This window comes from Lycorma delicatula, chromosome 2 (genome assembly GCF_047948215.1).
Source record: "Lycorma delicatula isolate Av1 chromosome 2, ASM4794821v1, whole genome shotgun sequence".
NCBI lineage: Eukaryota > Metazoa > Arthropoda > Insecta > Hemiptera > Fulgoridae > Lycorma > Lycorma delicatula.
In genome coordinates, this window is record NC_134456.1 from 10,414,939 (window position 1) to 10,432,753 (window position 17,815).

Genomic DNA, 17,815 nt, shown 5'->3' on the forward strand with positions numbered 1-17,815 from the left:
CGAAACTTTGAAGAAACTTAGTTAAGCCATCCAGAACAAACGATGCGGTATGCTGTGATTCGGTGCCCTCACAGTGGCCGAAGAACTCAAAAACTTCTGAATCAATTCCAACGGGACATTTTTGATCATTCTCCTTACAGCCCTGACTTGGTGTCGAGTGATTTTCATCTCTTTATTCACGTGAAGAAATGGCTGCGTCACAGCATTTTGATGACGAAAACGAATTTTAAAATGCCACAAAAGGTTGCGTAGGAAACAGGTGGCTAAAATTTACGTAGAAGGTATTTGTAAATTAGAGAAACGCTATAACAAATGCTTGAATTTAAATGGCGACTATGTTTAAAAATAGTTAAAAGCTGTAGTTTTAAGTTGTATATAATAAATTATTTTTATTTATGCAGATTTTTATTTATATTCAAACGGAGGTTACTTTAAGAACGACCCTCGTACATAAGTAATTTAAAAATATTCACTATTGAATATGAATATATAAGTTAAATGAAAAAAAAAAACAAACTAAAATGTAATAAACTATAATTGCTAAATTACAGACAATTGTAAAATTTTTTGATTCTATATTTTCAAGACAATAAGTTATATAGTTATTCAAAGGTATATTGGAGGAGTTTACTTTTTTATTTTTTTCAATACTTCAACTCATTTCAATTTATTCAGTTTGTTTTTGTTAAAAAGTGTTATTACGTTATTCTAAATGTATCAAAGATTCACAAAAAAAATTGTCATGATTGTATTTGTATCAAGCGTAAACAATATGTAAAATAAAATAAACATATTTAAAAAATCTGATGTGGCCATCACATAACTTCCTTTTGTACACGTATTAAATTACAATACACATCTTTTTAAAATACAAACTATATAAAATTTTATTTCACTAATAACTTTTGATTTTTTTAAATATTTTTTTATTGTTATTATTGAATTTTTTACAATCAGAGGTTAATAATTATTAATAAATCAATACATTAAATTAAAAAAAAAAAAAGGTTAAAAAAAGGAAATGAAATCAGATTTGAACCGATATCCCTTTCCCTTGTAAGATCCAAAAATTTCATTAATTAAAATTTTATTTAGCTATAACTCTGATAAATCATTGAAAAGCTCCCAATGAGGGCTTATTACTGGAGTTAAGAAAAATTCCAAAATCCAAATTTTTTGGATTTTGGGTTTTTGGGGAAATTTTTGGTCAAGTCAATTGTAATCAAAAGGGGAGGTGCACAACCAGATGTTACAGCAGTTCTAAATCCAAAATTTCAACATTCTAGGGCAAATCGTTTTTGAGTTATACGAGATACTTATGTACAGATGTCATGCTGAAACTAGTCAAAATGGATTCAGGGATGGTCAAACAGGATATTTCCGTTGAAATCTGAAAACTGAAATTTTTCGTGACCACAATATTTCTTTAACTAAATACAAGGAAGTAAAAATATACATCAGTCTGTAACATTTTACATGTTATCATCAGTCTTGTTTTATCATTTCTGTTACATTAGGAGAAGTGAATAATTGTTGTAAATTTCATCAAAATTAATTCAAAAAGGAAAACATTTAAGAAAATTGGTGCATTTTAAATACAGGATAATTTTTTCAGAAGGGTTGTATAGTAATTTACCCAGTTTAACTACAGTTAGTTTGAATTGTTTTAGAAAAGACCATACTTTGATACAGTATTTATACTGCTTCAAGTATTTATACTGCATACTTTGATTAATGATTTATCAGAGTTATAGCTAAATCAAATTTTAATTAATGAAATTTTTGGATCTTACAAGGGAAAGGCATATCGGCATAGTCTGCATCAATATAATATTAATATATATAGGCATAAGGCATAGTCTTTTTAAATGTAATTCTTATTTCTTTTACAATTTTCCAAAATTTCAGTTTATTTTTAAAATGCTACGATTAGATCCATTTTGTACTAAGGATTCAAATTATGATATTAATTAAAAGTACATAAATTTTCAAACTTTTACATTGATCTGTTTTTGTTTAGTAGATATTTAAAATTTACTCGTACATTTCTTTGTGACTTTTCATTTTGATGCTAATAATAATTAAACTAAGAATGATAACAGTTATTTTATTGATTTTTATGATAATAATTGTAGATTTTATTTATTTGTATGATTTTACATTATGTAGAATTGCTTTTAGAAAGATACATATTTTAAACAAAACCGTCACATTTCATGGTGAAGTCTGCAACAGACTTATAGTTATACAAAAATAAATTATTATTATTATAAATGATAGAAGAATAATTCTGTCATTTAACAGTATACATGGACCACGTATACTGTATTACTTACAGCTACTTGGAATTTTAGTTAGTGAACTGTAGTAATTTTTATGTAGGTGAGGGCTATAATCTTTTTCATTGCAGATGTGCAATTAGTGTTTTGATATACTGAATGGAAACATATAATAAACGTTGATTAACTGGAAAGCAGATAAACAGTGATTTTATTGGTATTCTTATAGCTTATTACAGATCACATTAAGATTATCGAACTCACAGATGTTTTAAAATGAATAGGGTTGTTAAGTTGAATCAGTTAATGGAAAAACTTCTCAAGATACAATATTTCAACCACATTTTATTTATCCTATTCAATATCCTGTCTGAGAGTATCTATTACGTAAAAACCATTGTTATTTATTGTTTAATTTCCTTGAAATTCTATCAAGCAATGAGGGCCGTCTTAGAAATTTTGTTATTCTTTTACATATGCTTTTACTACTTTAGTGTACTAAAGTAGATTTAATGTTCATTATCTGGAATATTTTTGTTTTACTTTAAAAAAATTGGATTGAATACTTATATATTTAATTAAATATATTTTTAATTTCTGATGTAATATTTTTTTAATCACTTTCTTAAAGTAATGTTTAAATAATTTATCTTTTGGTTGTAGGTTCCTGATAAACAATTAAGAGGGTTTGTATTTAGGATATTTTCATATTCCTGCAAGTGCAGTGACATAATGAATACTTTTCTTTGTACCACAGCCCATTTAATTATAGTCATCTTTGACAAAAATCAAAATATTTCTAGAACTTTTTTCTATAAATACATCTGCAATACTGTCTAGTATTTCTCTTCCACCTTTCTGTATGCAGTATATGCTAGTGATATATCAGTAAACATATTTAATATTAATATATATATATAATAAAAATTAATGAGACCAAGGCCTTTACTTATATTCATATATGACTAAGTAGTCGTAGGCGTACTCACTATGTGCACTAAAACCGTTTGAAAAATTTGTTGTTGAATGCATTGTAAGCATTACTGGGCCATGTAGAACATTTACAACACTTTGGTTTTCGCTAATTCATTTTTATAGGTCCACATTACTACATTTGTTTTTCAAAAATTCAATATTCCTTTTTTTGTCTAACGTAAATTAGATTTAATCTTTATCAAGTTTGACAATAAATAATCTAAGGATTTAATTATTAAGTTTTAAAAAGCAAATCTATTAATACAACTTTTCCTTTACTAAGCCATTTCAATTTAATAAAAATTTGTTGTAAAATGACTGAAATATTTAGAACTGCGCGAAATATGTTTCCTGTTTCTGAATGCGTAGATACAGGACTCTCTTTGAGGATTTCAGTAAATAAGTTTGATCTTTTTACTAAATCACATCTGCTTGTGAAGATGTCATGTTCAGTAACCACTATTGTAAGTGGAAGTAGTAAGTATTATCTAGTTCACAGCTAATAATTTATAATTTAGTGATTCCTAGTAATTAAATGGTTACTATATTTATTAGTTAAAGTATACATATATTCTGAATTTATCTCTTACTTAACTATAATAATAACACATACATTAACATTAAAGATAAGTTAAGGGAAGTACTGTTGTCGAGGTACAAGAGTAAGCTTACTGAACAATTTTTATATGGCTGCACAATTACAGGCTGAGTGGAGCATATTTAATTTTTATACAATATGCTATACTAATTTATTAGAAAGAATTATGCCATTAGAAAATTATTGCATTATAAATTATTGTTATGATTATTATTATGTTATTATTAACTTAAACCTGTTGAAAACATGAATTCACATTGCATTATAAGCAAAATAAAAAGTATTTGATATAAAAAATAATATTTTGTGTAACAACTGCAAACAGTTGTTGTCATAAGTTGGCATCGTGATGTGAACTCATTCATTACTATTATCAGTGTCATTTATCAATCTATATTATTATTATTATTCTGCATGATATACAGATTTAATCAAAGCAGGTTAGTTCTAAACAGTGTCCATGAACTTGAGAGTTAAAAATTAAAGCCTCATGCTACTAGATAGGCTATGTTTGTTGTTGTTGTTAATAATTTTATCAAAGGCAGTGGAATTAATTGGGATAAATCTGTTGGGATGTGCACAGATACCACAAGGGCTATGGTATGAAAGTTTAAGGGTCTTGTAGCATGCATTCAATCCAATGCACTGTCTGCAAAATTGACTCACTGTATATTGAGTCAAGCATTGGCCTCATGTACTATACTTACTTATATGAAATCCATTCTCGATGATGCAGTAAAACTAATATATTTAAATTTTGACACCTTAATTCTCACATCTTCACCGCACTACAACAAGAAATGTTAGTGAACACAAACAAACATTTGCTATCTCATTCAGAGGTGCACTGGTTAACACAAGATAAAATATTAACATAACTGTTTCAGCTGCTTGACAAGGTGAGGACTTTTCTTCCTGACTCCAAATTTGAACATAAAGATTATCTGTGGAACTTTTCTTGGCTTGCCTATTTGCATGATGTTTTTAGCTTTCCAAATGCTGTAAATTCTAGTCTTTAGGGTTTGTCTTTAACATTGTTCTTTGGTAAGGACAACATTGAAGCAACAATAAAGAAATCAAACTTATGATTACGCCAAGTTGTTAATCAAGAATTTGATTTGTCTCCCTCTCTCAGTGACTTTCTTGCAACAAATTATACTCAACTCTTGTCCGATATCATTGAAAAAATAAAATAACTTCTTGGGTCACTGGCATTAAAATTAAGGGAATATTTTCTCCCTGTAATGGACATAGTAACTGGATGAAAAATCCCTTATGGTAACAGAAAATAGCCTTCCCCACAAAATAGAAGGGAACTGTTAGAATTATTGTGTGATTTCAGTTTTGAAAGTTGCATTTGTACTATGACCTTGTCACAATTTTGGTTGCATGCATGACATATGTATCCAGATGTTTCCTGAACTACATTACAACGCTTACTGCCATTTGCATCAACATACTTGTTTGAATACACATTTTCTGCTCTGGTCTTCTTGAAAATCAAGTACATAAATAAGCTTAATGTGGAACCGGATTTCCAACTTTGAGTATCTACAATTGAATCAGAATTCAGTAAAGTAGCAGTTGCAAAAGAACATCAACCATCCACTGACACTCTTACAGTAAGCCTGAAAAAGTTTTTTCACAATGAGATCATGAAAAATTATGTTCATTTTTATAATATATTCTCAGATACATTTACAACCTAAAATTGGAATGTAATTTCACTATTGCTTCTTGAGATGTTTAATTCACTGAATTATTCAAATATCTAATGAGGTTACATTAAGTTGACCAACATTAATTAAGAAAAAATTTAGGGGGTCTGTCAGAACATGGTATTGGCTAAGAGGTCTGTGGCAATGAAAATGTTGGGAACCACTGCTCTAGAGCTATGCTTCAAGAAGGAAAGTTCCCTCCAAAAAAAAAAGTGAGGGAGTAATGTTCATATGAAAGAACGTACATAAGTTTGTATGTATGTGTGTTGGCATGTTTAAAGCTTAATAAATTTTGAGTGGATAAACCAATTTAATGAAATGTGGTACAGAGACTCGTGTATATGAGACAATTTGTTGGTAAAGGGTTGGGGTCTACATCTCTAGGGGGTAGGGTAGACAGTTTCTTTGGATCCAATTTTCTAAAAATTTTACAAACAAAACACACTTTATATTAAACTTAGTATGTATATTCTTATCTTATCATTTTAAAAAAATTGCTCAAATTCTCTCCCTTCCCAAAATCAGAAAAAAGTAATATCTTTATTATTGCATTTTTTAACCACGTTTTTTTATGTCTTCCTAACCGCAGTAGTTGTACATGTGGCCCAAAAAATTACTTTAGGGGCAATATTTTGTACAGGGAGCTGATCAAATTTAAAAAATTTAGATTTTTAGAAATTTTTTAACTTTTTTTAATAATTATTTGTAATATAAAAGTAAATGCTTAGCAATATTACTACATAAGTGTGATTTACTAAAATTTATAATAATTTATTTAAGGATTTCTATTTTGTATATTATACTATTTTTTTATTATGAGTTATACAATGCTGTTCTGTACTTTTATAACACAGGATCAGAGATTAAAGGTTTATAGCTAATTATAATTATGTGTTATTGAAAGTGTACTGAAATAAATTATTATAAAAAATCAGATGTATGAATTGAAAGCAAAAATATATTTTATTAGTTTAAAATGTGCAAGCTTAATCTTTTTCTATTTATTTTACTGTATCGTAGTATGATGTATGTGAGAAGAGTTTGGCAGTGTAAACTTGTTGCTTCCATTTTATAAAGCAATATAGTAGTTAAAAGTTATTGTTTGTATTTTAGAAGCCATATAAAACATAATGGTCTGTAATAAAAACAAAATAACACTGTTCTTCATATGAACACTACATACTATTATGATTGTACTGCCAGACAGTTGGTGAATGTGTTTTTTAACTTATTTTTAGGGGCGTTTTTCTACTTCAAAACTATAATAAATTTGTTTTACTGCATATCATACAATTATTATTTAATTATATGTGCATATAGAATAAAAAAAACCATAACCTAAAAAACAAATCTAAACATAAACCATCAGGTAATGTTTTTTAAGTTGCACTTGATAAAGCCTCGCATTGTAAGCGAAATGATGTTGTGTTGTTGTTTTGTATTTTGTTTTATTTTAAGTAATAACAAAATCATAATATTGTAAAATTGTTGTTTTTACACATACACACACACACACACACACACAGGTGTGTGTGTGTATGTGTGTGTGTTCAATATGAATTTACAATTCCATATATAAATACTCTCTCTCACACACACACAAGTTGTGTGTATGTGTGTATGTGTGTGTGTGTGTGTGTGTGTGTGTGAGAGAGAGAGAGAGAGAGAGAGAGAGAAAGAGAGTGTTTATATATGGAATTGTCAGCTCTACTAGCAAATTCTGTTCTAATACACCTCAGCTGTGGTGTGTAGCAGGATTGAAGAGGGTGAAAGGTATCTTAAAAGGGAGATGTTTTGATGAAGATACAGAAATCCTAACAGAAGGTTTTCCTGGTCCTTTAAACCTGACTGGGGTTAATATAAGAGACCAGAGTTCTTTTCACATGAAATTGAGGTTATTTGAAAGTTCAAAAATAACCTTAAGTAGAACTGTTACTGGTTGGTCAACAATATATTTATGATTTTTATTAATTTATCATAAAACTATAAATTAAAGATGTTTTGTACTGATTTATTAAATAAAGTTGTACACTTTTTTTTTCTTTACCTTGGTTGGTTGGTATTAATCTGCTGAGTAATGATATTGGTAGCATTGTGATAAGACTGCCTAGCCAAATCAAAGCGATTAATCTATATGCATGTGATAATGTTTGCCATCTTCTTGATCTTAGTGGGTGACATATCGCATAGTATCTTTCAACTGAGATTGCAACTAGGGTCCATGCTGATACTGCTACACTGGATGCTGAAACATAAATTATAATGCAAGTTATTAATATTTTTTTTTTTTTGAAGATTTTGTACTAATTTTTTATATAATTTGTTCCTTATATTAATTTGATAATAATATCAATTTGACCACCATAAAAATATAAAGTAGGCCATAAACTGCAAGGTGATATAAAACCAGGAATATTAGCATACTTCAAGATTGAATTCTTAGACGTACGATTAAAAGAAATTATTGTGTTTGAGAATTAACAATTTAGGAAATTTATGAAAATTCTGTACATGCAAATAACTTATTACTGACTTAGCCCTAAAATGATCTTATAACTGCTATTTATTATGGTCTAGCCTCATTATAGTTAAAAAACTGTAATCTGTGTTGGTAGAGGACTGTGTCATTTTACATGTACGTGTATTTCCTCTATTTCAAATTTTGCATTCAAATTTATATTTTATTTAATCTTCCTTTATAAAAATGTTTACAATTTTAATGTTATTATGAAAAGAGATTTCTCAACAAAGAGCATAAAAAAAATATTTATTTTTTTTTTTCTATATTTGCATATGTAGGTGTATAAATGGTTATGTGTGTTTTGAATTGATTGATAAAATAGTATTGTCATATGTTTGTGGCTAGAGTAGGATATTGAGAGAATAACAACTGAAAATGCAATTAAAAAAAAAATTATGTAAATACAATTGTTTACTCTAAGAACATGGAAAATAAGATAAATAATTATGAGAGTAGTAATAACAACAACAATAATAACAATAGGGAATAATTGACAAACAAAACTGTATTTCAAATAAAGACAAGTTTGTTAAATTATAAAAACTAGAATACAGTCCAACTGATTAAAAACATTATAATGACCGCTAATATTAACATCTAATATTACATTAACATCAATAAAATAAGTGTAGACAAGTTTAAATTTCATACAATTCCATTCTCTGCAAATACTATTACTTTTGTTATTTCTAATAAAACTACCCTACACTTTATGAATCAATTTATGACTGTCACTGTCACTTTCACTACTGTCTACCAATAACTCACCTGCACAACTTTTTGCATTTACCCACTGCCTACATCAGTGTGGACAAGCATTCCAGAATGCTTGACGTACTCTTCACTCATTGTTACTATATGGTTACTGATAACGCTGTCACAGAATTGTGTTGAATGGCCTCATAGCACTCGCTCAATATTGACTGTTACCACCGATCCCTTGCCATATTTATATCCCCCTGCAGAACCAGTACCAGCCTCATTCCTTAACTGTTGAAGTGTAATAATTTCGTTGTCCACGCCCTTACATTTTCCTATAAATTCCTATTCCGACCTGGTAACCCTTCTAGTTGAAAAACAGCTGTTGGTGGTGTCCTATTATCAGTACAACAAAGAAAAGATCGTAACATGTACCTTGTTTACACTGGTCTTGTTACAACTGCCCCTCCTTAAAGCTGTTCATTCTGAACAGTTCAGTGATAAGGTGCCACGCAACTAAATGAACCACAATCTTCTTTGTTCTTGAACTGCGCTGAATTCTGTAGACCATGTTGTTGATTCTTTTCAAGACAGTGTAAGGCCCTCCCAGTTGGTCTGAAGTTTTGGACATCTTCCAATCGTCTTCCTTGGGCAATGAAGCCAAACTCGATCTCCTTCTTGAAACCCAGAAGAATTAGCCTGCAAGTCATATCTTATGGTCTTTTATGTATTTTGACAGTCGTTGGCCATCCTCAAATGTAGTCAGGCATAATGATGTACTTCTGTTAGGTGACTAACAAATTCTGCTTTGTATTTGATCGAAGGTTGTTTTTTCCCAGGGATTGAAGCAAAGAGCAAATCATAGGGGGTAACCTCAATTCTCTTCCGAAAATTATCTTGGCGGTTGTAATGCTAGTGGATTCATCTTCAGTTGCTCTATAAGCCAGTAGAAAGAGACAAAGTTTCTTGTCTCAATCGCGGTGATTAGCTGAGACAACCTTCTTTAGGTGCTCCTCTATAGTTTTGACATATCATTCTACCATATCAACTGACTGTGGGGATGCAGTGATGTGGTTCTCATTTTGCATACATAAAATGCTTGAAGATCTTTTGCAAAATTTGAGATTCGAAGTTCCGCCCTTCATCGCTGAGAATTTCTCTTGGTATCCCAGAACGGCAGAAGAATTTATTCACCAGAGCGTCTGCTGCCAATGATTCTTCTTGGTTGGTTCCTCCTACTTTTCAGGTAAAAGTGGTTGATATCTACATCTGCCGATTGTATTTCTACCAGCCCGTCGCTGCTATTGTATTAATTCGATGTAGATCCGAAATTCCAGCTAGTCTACTCGGCAGCAGTAACTACAGTCGATGTTAGAGAGTCGTCTGAAAAGCTTGTCTACATTTGAATGCTTCTTTTCTGGCGATGTTCTGCCTTGAAGTTGTATTCTTGAAGGTACCCAAGTCTTTCCCTCGAGATTTTAAAAACTCAGCAGCCGCGTAATCGCCGAATGATCAATGCGAATTGTGAAGTGCTTTCCATACAGACATCTGTGGAAGTGTTCTAGTGTCTTTAGTACAGCAAGTAATTCTCGACTAGTCACACAGCAATTTCTCTCTGGTTTCGATAGAGTTTTGCTGAAATAATCGATTACTTGTTTTGAATTCGCAACTGTACCCCGCCGATTCCAACGTTGCTCGCATTCGTATTAACGACGAATCAATCATCCGACCGAGGATAACCGAGGACTGGAATTGAGCATAAATTCTTCTTCAAGAGTTCAAACGATTCAGCTTCTTCTTGACCCCATCTGAATTTGTTGTTTTCTGTCGATTTTGTCAGAGGCTTAGAAGTCGCATAAAACGACGAAAATACGAGCATAGATCAGGAAAAGTTCTCACTTCCTGTTTTTTCTTTGGCGGCGGCCAATCGCGTACAGTTTTTAATTTTTTTAGGTCTGTAGACACTGATTTCGCTGAGACATGACCCAAGTACTGGACTTCTTCACAATAGAGATCACATTTCTTCGGATGCAGCTTCAGATTTCCATCTCGCAGCCTGTCGAAGACTTTTCGTAAGTTCTGAAAGTGCTCTTCTACAGAACGACTGTCGACATCACATCATCAATTAGACTAGGCAGGATTCATAGGTTAAACTACACAATACTGACTCTAATTGTGTTCAAATGTAGCTGGTGCATTGCATAGACCAAAAGGCATCACAGAGAATCGCCACGGACCTCGTCCAGTTGAAAATGCAGTTTTCTCATTGCCTTCTCGGTGCAAAGCAACTTGCCAGTATCCACCCTTCAAATCTAGCGTAGAAATCAATCGCACTTTTAAGTGTGTCTAGAGTGTCATCAATTAGTGTTAGAGGAAAGCAATCCTTATTCGTAGAGTCGTTCAGTCTTCTGTAATCCACGCAGAAATGCTCAACATTCTTTTTGATTAGAACAACTCAGACTGTCAAAAGGAGGACTAAGGACTGTCAAAATCTTTAGTGACTATAAGATCTCTAAGGATCTTTCATATTCTTCACCAAATTTCTCCTTTGAATTCCTGGGAGTTGCCCAGAATACACAGGTATGCGTGTGTCTGTGCGCGGGTGGTATATACGTGTTGGTATGTTTGATGTTGTTCTGTGCTGGTTTTTTGTCATGTGTGAGATGTTTGTGTGTGTGTGTGTGTGTGTGTGTGTGTATGTGCCTTGTTATTTGCTTTGTTGTTTGAATGTGTATGTGGGTGCTTACCGCCCTTCTAAAGTAATGCTTTACCAGCTATTCCCAGGAGGAGCGGGTCACCAGGGTTGGAGGTTTAGTCGGTAATGCGCAGGAATACATACGCCTTTTTTACTATTTACTCGCTAACAGGTTCCTCCTGTTAGCGAGTTCGACACTGCTTCGGCGCCCGTATATGGAGTTCCTCCATCTCTTAAAAAAAAAAATACACAGGCTCGTAATTTCCCAGAGCGGTACTTCATAACACAGCTTGTTCAGTCGTTCCGAGGTTTACCACCCGGACGGGAGCCTTCCTCGTATTCGAAACTAATGAACGGTCGAGTTGAATGTCCTTGATGGATACCGCACTGCCAGGTTCCATAACTCCTGCCACTCCCCTGAGAGGATTTCGCACTTTCTCACTCCGTCTCGAAATCGTCTCGTCTTTTAACAGTAACACTCTCGCTGAACGCGGTTCACTTCCTGACTCTACATCGCTATTTATTCGTTGTCCAGTCGCAGGAGATGTCGTCCGACGTCTACAGTCGCGTTGTAAGCTCGGTAAGGATGTCCACACCAAGGATAAAGTCATCCTATTCCCGGCGAAGAATACCCGTACTCGAAGACAGCAGCGACCACATTGTAAATCTATGCGGGATACGCTGATAATAGGTAGAATATCTCCAGATGGAGTATTAATGACATAAGGCCGTTCTAGCTTCTTCTTTCACAGATGCTGACGATGTCTGGTTTAGCGACGAATATCGATACTCCTGTGTCTACTGTTATCTGATTCGGACCATCTTCAATTACATCGTCGACGAACAGGCTATCGGATCTTCTTCTTATTTTCGAGACGTTCAACAAGACTTGACGAGAGGAAGGTGATGATACCCCTGCTTTGACCAGCGCGTCTTAGTTTCCCTGAGGCTGAGCGAAAGTCGTAGACTTCTTCTTGCAGTCTACCTTTAAGCGGCCTCGTTCACAGTAGTTCTAGCAGACTGGTCGACCGTTGTTCTTCGATGCTGGAGTAGACATTTTTCGTTCTCCCGTTGTAATCGGTCTGGTGACTGGCGCCTTTAAGGAAGTCTTGATGTCGTCCCCAGACTCTTCGTTGCAGTCGGCTCCCATTCTTCGAAGGCGAGAAGTATGACGAGACAGCACGTCGGCTACCTCCAGTCGCAGAGTCTTTTTTTTTTTTTAAGAGGTGGAGGAACCCCATTTACCGGCGCCTGGGAAGTATCGGGCTCGGTCGCAGGTTCCGCAAGATGTTATTAAATGCGTATGTGTTACTGCGTACTACCGAGTAAACCTCCACCCCTGGCTACCCACCCTACCTGGTACAGCTGATATGCATTACTTCAGGAAGGGGGGAATACGCCCTCACACACACTCAGACATAACAGTCAACAAACACGGACCTCACACCCACAAGAAACCAAACATCAGACTAAATCTCACCACACACCCCACACATCACATCAAAGCCAGTCCATCCAATCACATAGACAAACACCTTACAGACAATCGAACACTATAGTATACTTACCGTACTGGTCGCCATCGGACGCGGGAGCGGAGTGACCATGACCTCATCGCACCCAGGCGATTCCCATACGTACGGGGAACCCCCTAGGGTCTCAGCCGCGTGCCTATCCGTCCCCGCACCCTCCGACGACCCCTTCTTCTACCTCCTGTCACCTCCACAGACATATGGTTAATTGAAACCCAACCACCAAAGAACACCCCTAAACACGATCTAGTATTCAAATCCGTATAAAAGTAACTGACTTTACTAGGACTTAAATCTTAGAACTTTCGACTCCGAAATCAGCTGATTTGCGAAGACGCGCTCACCACTAGACCAATCCGGCGGGTTTAGTCGAGAAGTGACTGTAATGTCTTTTCCTCACTTCCTAATATTTTACCTTTGCTGTATTTAACTATACAGCAAGGAGTCTTGGCCATGGTTATTAAATTTCACGATACTTAAAAATACTTATAAACAAAAACTTCATTTCTAGCATTGTAACAAACCAAACAAGTCATAAATTTCAGTATGATACTTATTTAAACCAGGTTATTGACAAAAACAATCTCACTCAAAATAGCTTCTATAACGAGCAATTAACAATCAGACAGTTAAAGTAACAATGAAGTTTTACAAACCAAGTAATTGTTTTTAACATAATGTCGGAAATATAATAATTTAACTGTAATAAAACTATAAATAGCTATCAATTATTGCTGTTGTCTATAATAACATCGTACATGATATGTGTTGTGTATTTACACGCACCGTAGATAAAAATTATAAATTTGTTAAAAGTATTTTTTGCTAGATAACGCTTGAACAAGGTGCATTTTTTCTTTGTAAAAACATTTTTAAAAATTGTATTCAGGAATGTTTTCTGACTCTGCTATAAAATTTCATTCTTGGCTTTAGGAACGTTGAACATACCCACTCATCATTTGTAATTACATTTTACACGAAGAAAAACCACATATTCAAACATAAATTTATAAAATTGTTTTGTCAGGGTGTATTTTGACTCTACCAAAACATGGGAGGATTAAATACACTGTGTGTCAAGCAATATTTATTCTTTTGGTAGTATGAAATAATTAAGACCCTATGTTTATTAATAAAATCGTATCCCTAAGAATAAATTGAAATTCTTTTTGTCATAATAAATAGAACTAATTGATCAAAGCGTCAGGTATCAAAGCTTATTAACTAAAAAGAAATTCTTAAAAAAAATAGAAGTTTCTTAACATATTTATTTACATTGTTTAAAATTAGTTAAAAAAATAAATGTTGTTGTCTCCTCTGAAATTTTTATTAAAATTTATGTATAGTGAGTAAATCGCAAAGCAGGTGGATTCCGCAACCCACCGGGTTGGTCTAGTGGTGAACGCGTCTTCCCAAATCAGCTGATTTGGAAGCCGAGAGTTCCAGCGTTCAAGTCCTAGTAAAGCCAGTTATTTTTACATGGATTTGAATGCTAGATCGTCGATACCGGTGTTCTTTAGTGGTGGTTGGGTTTCAATTAACCACACATCTCAGGATTGGTCGAACTGAGAATGTACAAGACTACACTTCATTTACACTCATACATATCATCCTCATTCATCCTCTGAAGTATTATCTAAACGGTAGTTACCGGAGGCTAAACAGGAAAAAAAAAGAGGTGGTTTCCGCAAAATGAATGAAGGGACCTCTGATTAAAAATTAAAAAAATTAACAGAGTTATGAAAGTTGTTAACAATTCTGTTCGGTTTAATTTTCATCACTTGACGTTTTTTTGTTAAAATACATCTCAGTGGTTAACTATTAATAATAGTTATGCTAATAAGAAAGGTTGAACTTCTGTTCCTCATTTTAAATATATGGAAAAGTTACTGGGAAAATTGTTTCAAACTTTATTTACATCTGTTTTTTATTTTTTAGATATATCCTGATCATGTAAATTATACAAAAGTTTTTATTAAAAAGAAGAAGGTTTAATTTTATGTACCATAAATTTTTTCATGTGTATTTTGATCAAGGGTAAATGCCAAATATTTATTTTCTATCAAGAAAGGGCGGTCTAGTGACCTAATCGTACAAATTATTATGTATATTAAAATAAATTTATTTTTCAGATTTCATAGGAACATTTAACTTCGTTTATTTGTAATCCTATACAAACAATAAAACAAAACACAAATCAAAATAATGGACATAAATTTAAATAAATAAAATCATCGAAGTAAACATTTTTATGCTGGAATTTAATATGAAATGTATGAAACGCAACATGTTGACGGTATTACACAAAAAAAAAATCATTACTTAGTGCCTCAGGTAAGTTACATGTGTCACTGCTAATAAAAAAGTCTGACAACCTAGATAATGTAATTTAAAAAAAAATCTTTTTAAAATTACTAAGTCGAACCTAAAAACGAATCAAATGACCTGTCTGTTAATTTCAGTTTTATTCAGTACAGTTATTTTATAAAAATGGCTAAAATTAAAATTCTTAATGTATTTTGTGAAAGAGATATAACAAAAATGATGTAAATTATATCGTTTTTGTCTACGAAAACTAAAAAAATTACTTGTATTCATTTATAAAAAAGCGCATTTGCAATGCATTACTATTTATATCGTTATGCCGACAAAAGATTTGCCGCGTTCGATGACTTCATTGTTTTACTATTTAATACGGGGAAGGAAAAAAATTAGTATACGTTACAATGTAGATGAGTAGCGAAGTAAATTGACTGATAGATAGATGGTTATTAAAGATTGAATTAGTGATCTGTAATTTTGTCGGTAGAGCTCGTCATAGTATTGTATCGTTTACGAGGGAAGAGACAGTTTACTATGGTCAGTTAAAAATGTGTGTGTGTGTCGTTCCTAACCTTTTCATTACAATTTTTTTATTATTTCCGTTAAAAAATGTGATAATACAATATTTTGGGATTAAAATCAAGGTAATTAATATTTTTATAAAGCAGATGGTTGTTTTAACCATTTTTTCAACTAGTGTATCTTTTTATTAATTATAATAATTAACTTTAGATACTGTATTAACGTAGGTAGAAATTAGGTTAAACTCGGTTATTCGATGGGCTTTTAGATTATTAGTATTTCACTGTTTGAACTAATAATAATGATTATTACTTGTACAAAGTAATAAAGTACTTCAATTGTTCATTATATTTTAATATCCTAAATTTAAATAAAGAATTTTAATTTTTAATAATTGAATTTCTAACTATTGTACTTTAGTTTAATCGTAAAGGGAATTTGTTGGTTTATTTGTCTGTTTTATTACATAAAAACTTAAGTAATTAGAGATTATAATGTCTAACTTCCGATTTCTATGAAACTCGAAATATATTTTATTATTATTAATCATAGTAGAATAATAAAAGCGACATCAGTGGCCACAAAAGCAGTTTGTCTTAGACAAGCTCTTCGATTTGCGAAATAACGGCAACTTTATGTTAGCCTACTCTTTTATCCAACTTTGTTTAAATACGTTAACACATTAAAATAACTAACGTCAATATACATGTTAATTAATGTATAAAAAAAAAACTTTTTAAAGATTATTTGAAATCAACATATTGTTAATTCGTTAATAACATGTTAGGTCGTTGAAAGTCAGTCAATCACGACATTTGATCCTGAAGAAGCCAAAGAATATTTTCTTGTATTTATTTTAGATTAATGCCACTAATAATTTAATAATTGTAGATTATAAATATACCCTAAGATTATTATGGAACAGAATGGGGGTAAGTTTATTTTAGATTAGTTATTGTTATTAGCAAAATAAGTGAATGTAGGCATCGAATAGTGTACAATTATGCACATTCTTAAGTACGTTCGTTAGTTTTTAATTTGTTACAATGTTACATTTTTTTCTACCATCCGTAGTGCTAATTGTTTGCTTTTCTTCTTTTTTATTACATAATCTTCATGGATGATCTCTACTTATTGTTAGAATTAAAAAAAAGTTTTTTTTTGTGTGTGTGTGTGTGAACAAATATACATAGAATGTTAGTACAATATGGTACTCCTTAAATAATTTTTCAACGGTTAAACAAATAAAAATAAAAATTTACCCCCAAGCTTCCATTGCGGAAGGGGACAGCTAAAACATTTTAAGTTGAAAGCGTGGATTGTGACATATCATTTTACATGGCATGGAAAAACCAAACGTTTAACGTAAAAAACTCTGGTCTTTGACATATATAATAAAACTCGTCGCCATTTAATTTTCTTCAAAGTTAATTTAAAAACAAAAATGGTCAACGTTACCTCTTAAATAACTACTCAACAGTTAAAAACTAAAAAAAATTTAGCAAATGCTCCTATCTCAAAACAATCTATTTTTCGGTATGTGACCATTGCACTGTTAGCCCCTATGCAAGGTAACTAAAAAAAGTGTAATAGAAAAAATAGAAATGTCCCATATCATTTTAACCGGTATTTAAATAAAAAAAAAAATTGTCATTAAAACGTCGAGCTATGACAACCCTAATCAAAATGGCGACCATTTTATATTTTTCACAGCTAGTTTCAATATTGGGTTACATAGTGTACCAAAGTATTGGTGTAAACAGTTAATTTTTTTCTTTTAATTAATAAAACTTTTTTCACCTAATTTATAGCAAAAATCGTAAGTCGGGACTCCAGAGGAACTTTCTCCGCGAAATAAAAAGGAATACTCTGAATCGATCAGTTTAGTGATAAATAAGGTGCAAACAAACATACTTATAAAACAACATATATGTTGCAATCTGTTCAACCTGTG

At 32.1% G+C, this 17,815-nt stretch overlaps 1 protein-coding gene across 1 annotated transcript in view; it reads right to left on the reverse strand.

Moving 5' to 3' along the window:
• LOC142320114 (cholecystokinin receptor-like) overlaps positions 1–17,815 on the reverse strand; it is a 197,056-nt gene that overhangs the window by 21,141 nt on the left and 158,100 nt on the right. Inside the window, exon 2 of the mRNA XM_075357795.1 lies at positions 7,618–7,815. Within this exon, the coding sequence (XP_075213910.1) occupies positions 7,618–7,815 (198 nt within the window). The remainder of the gene's footprint in view (positions 1–7,617; positions 7,816–17,815) is intronic.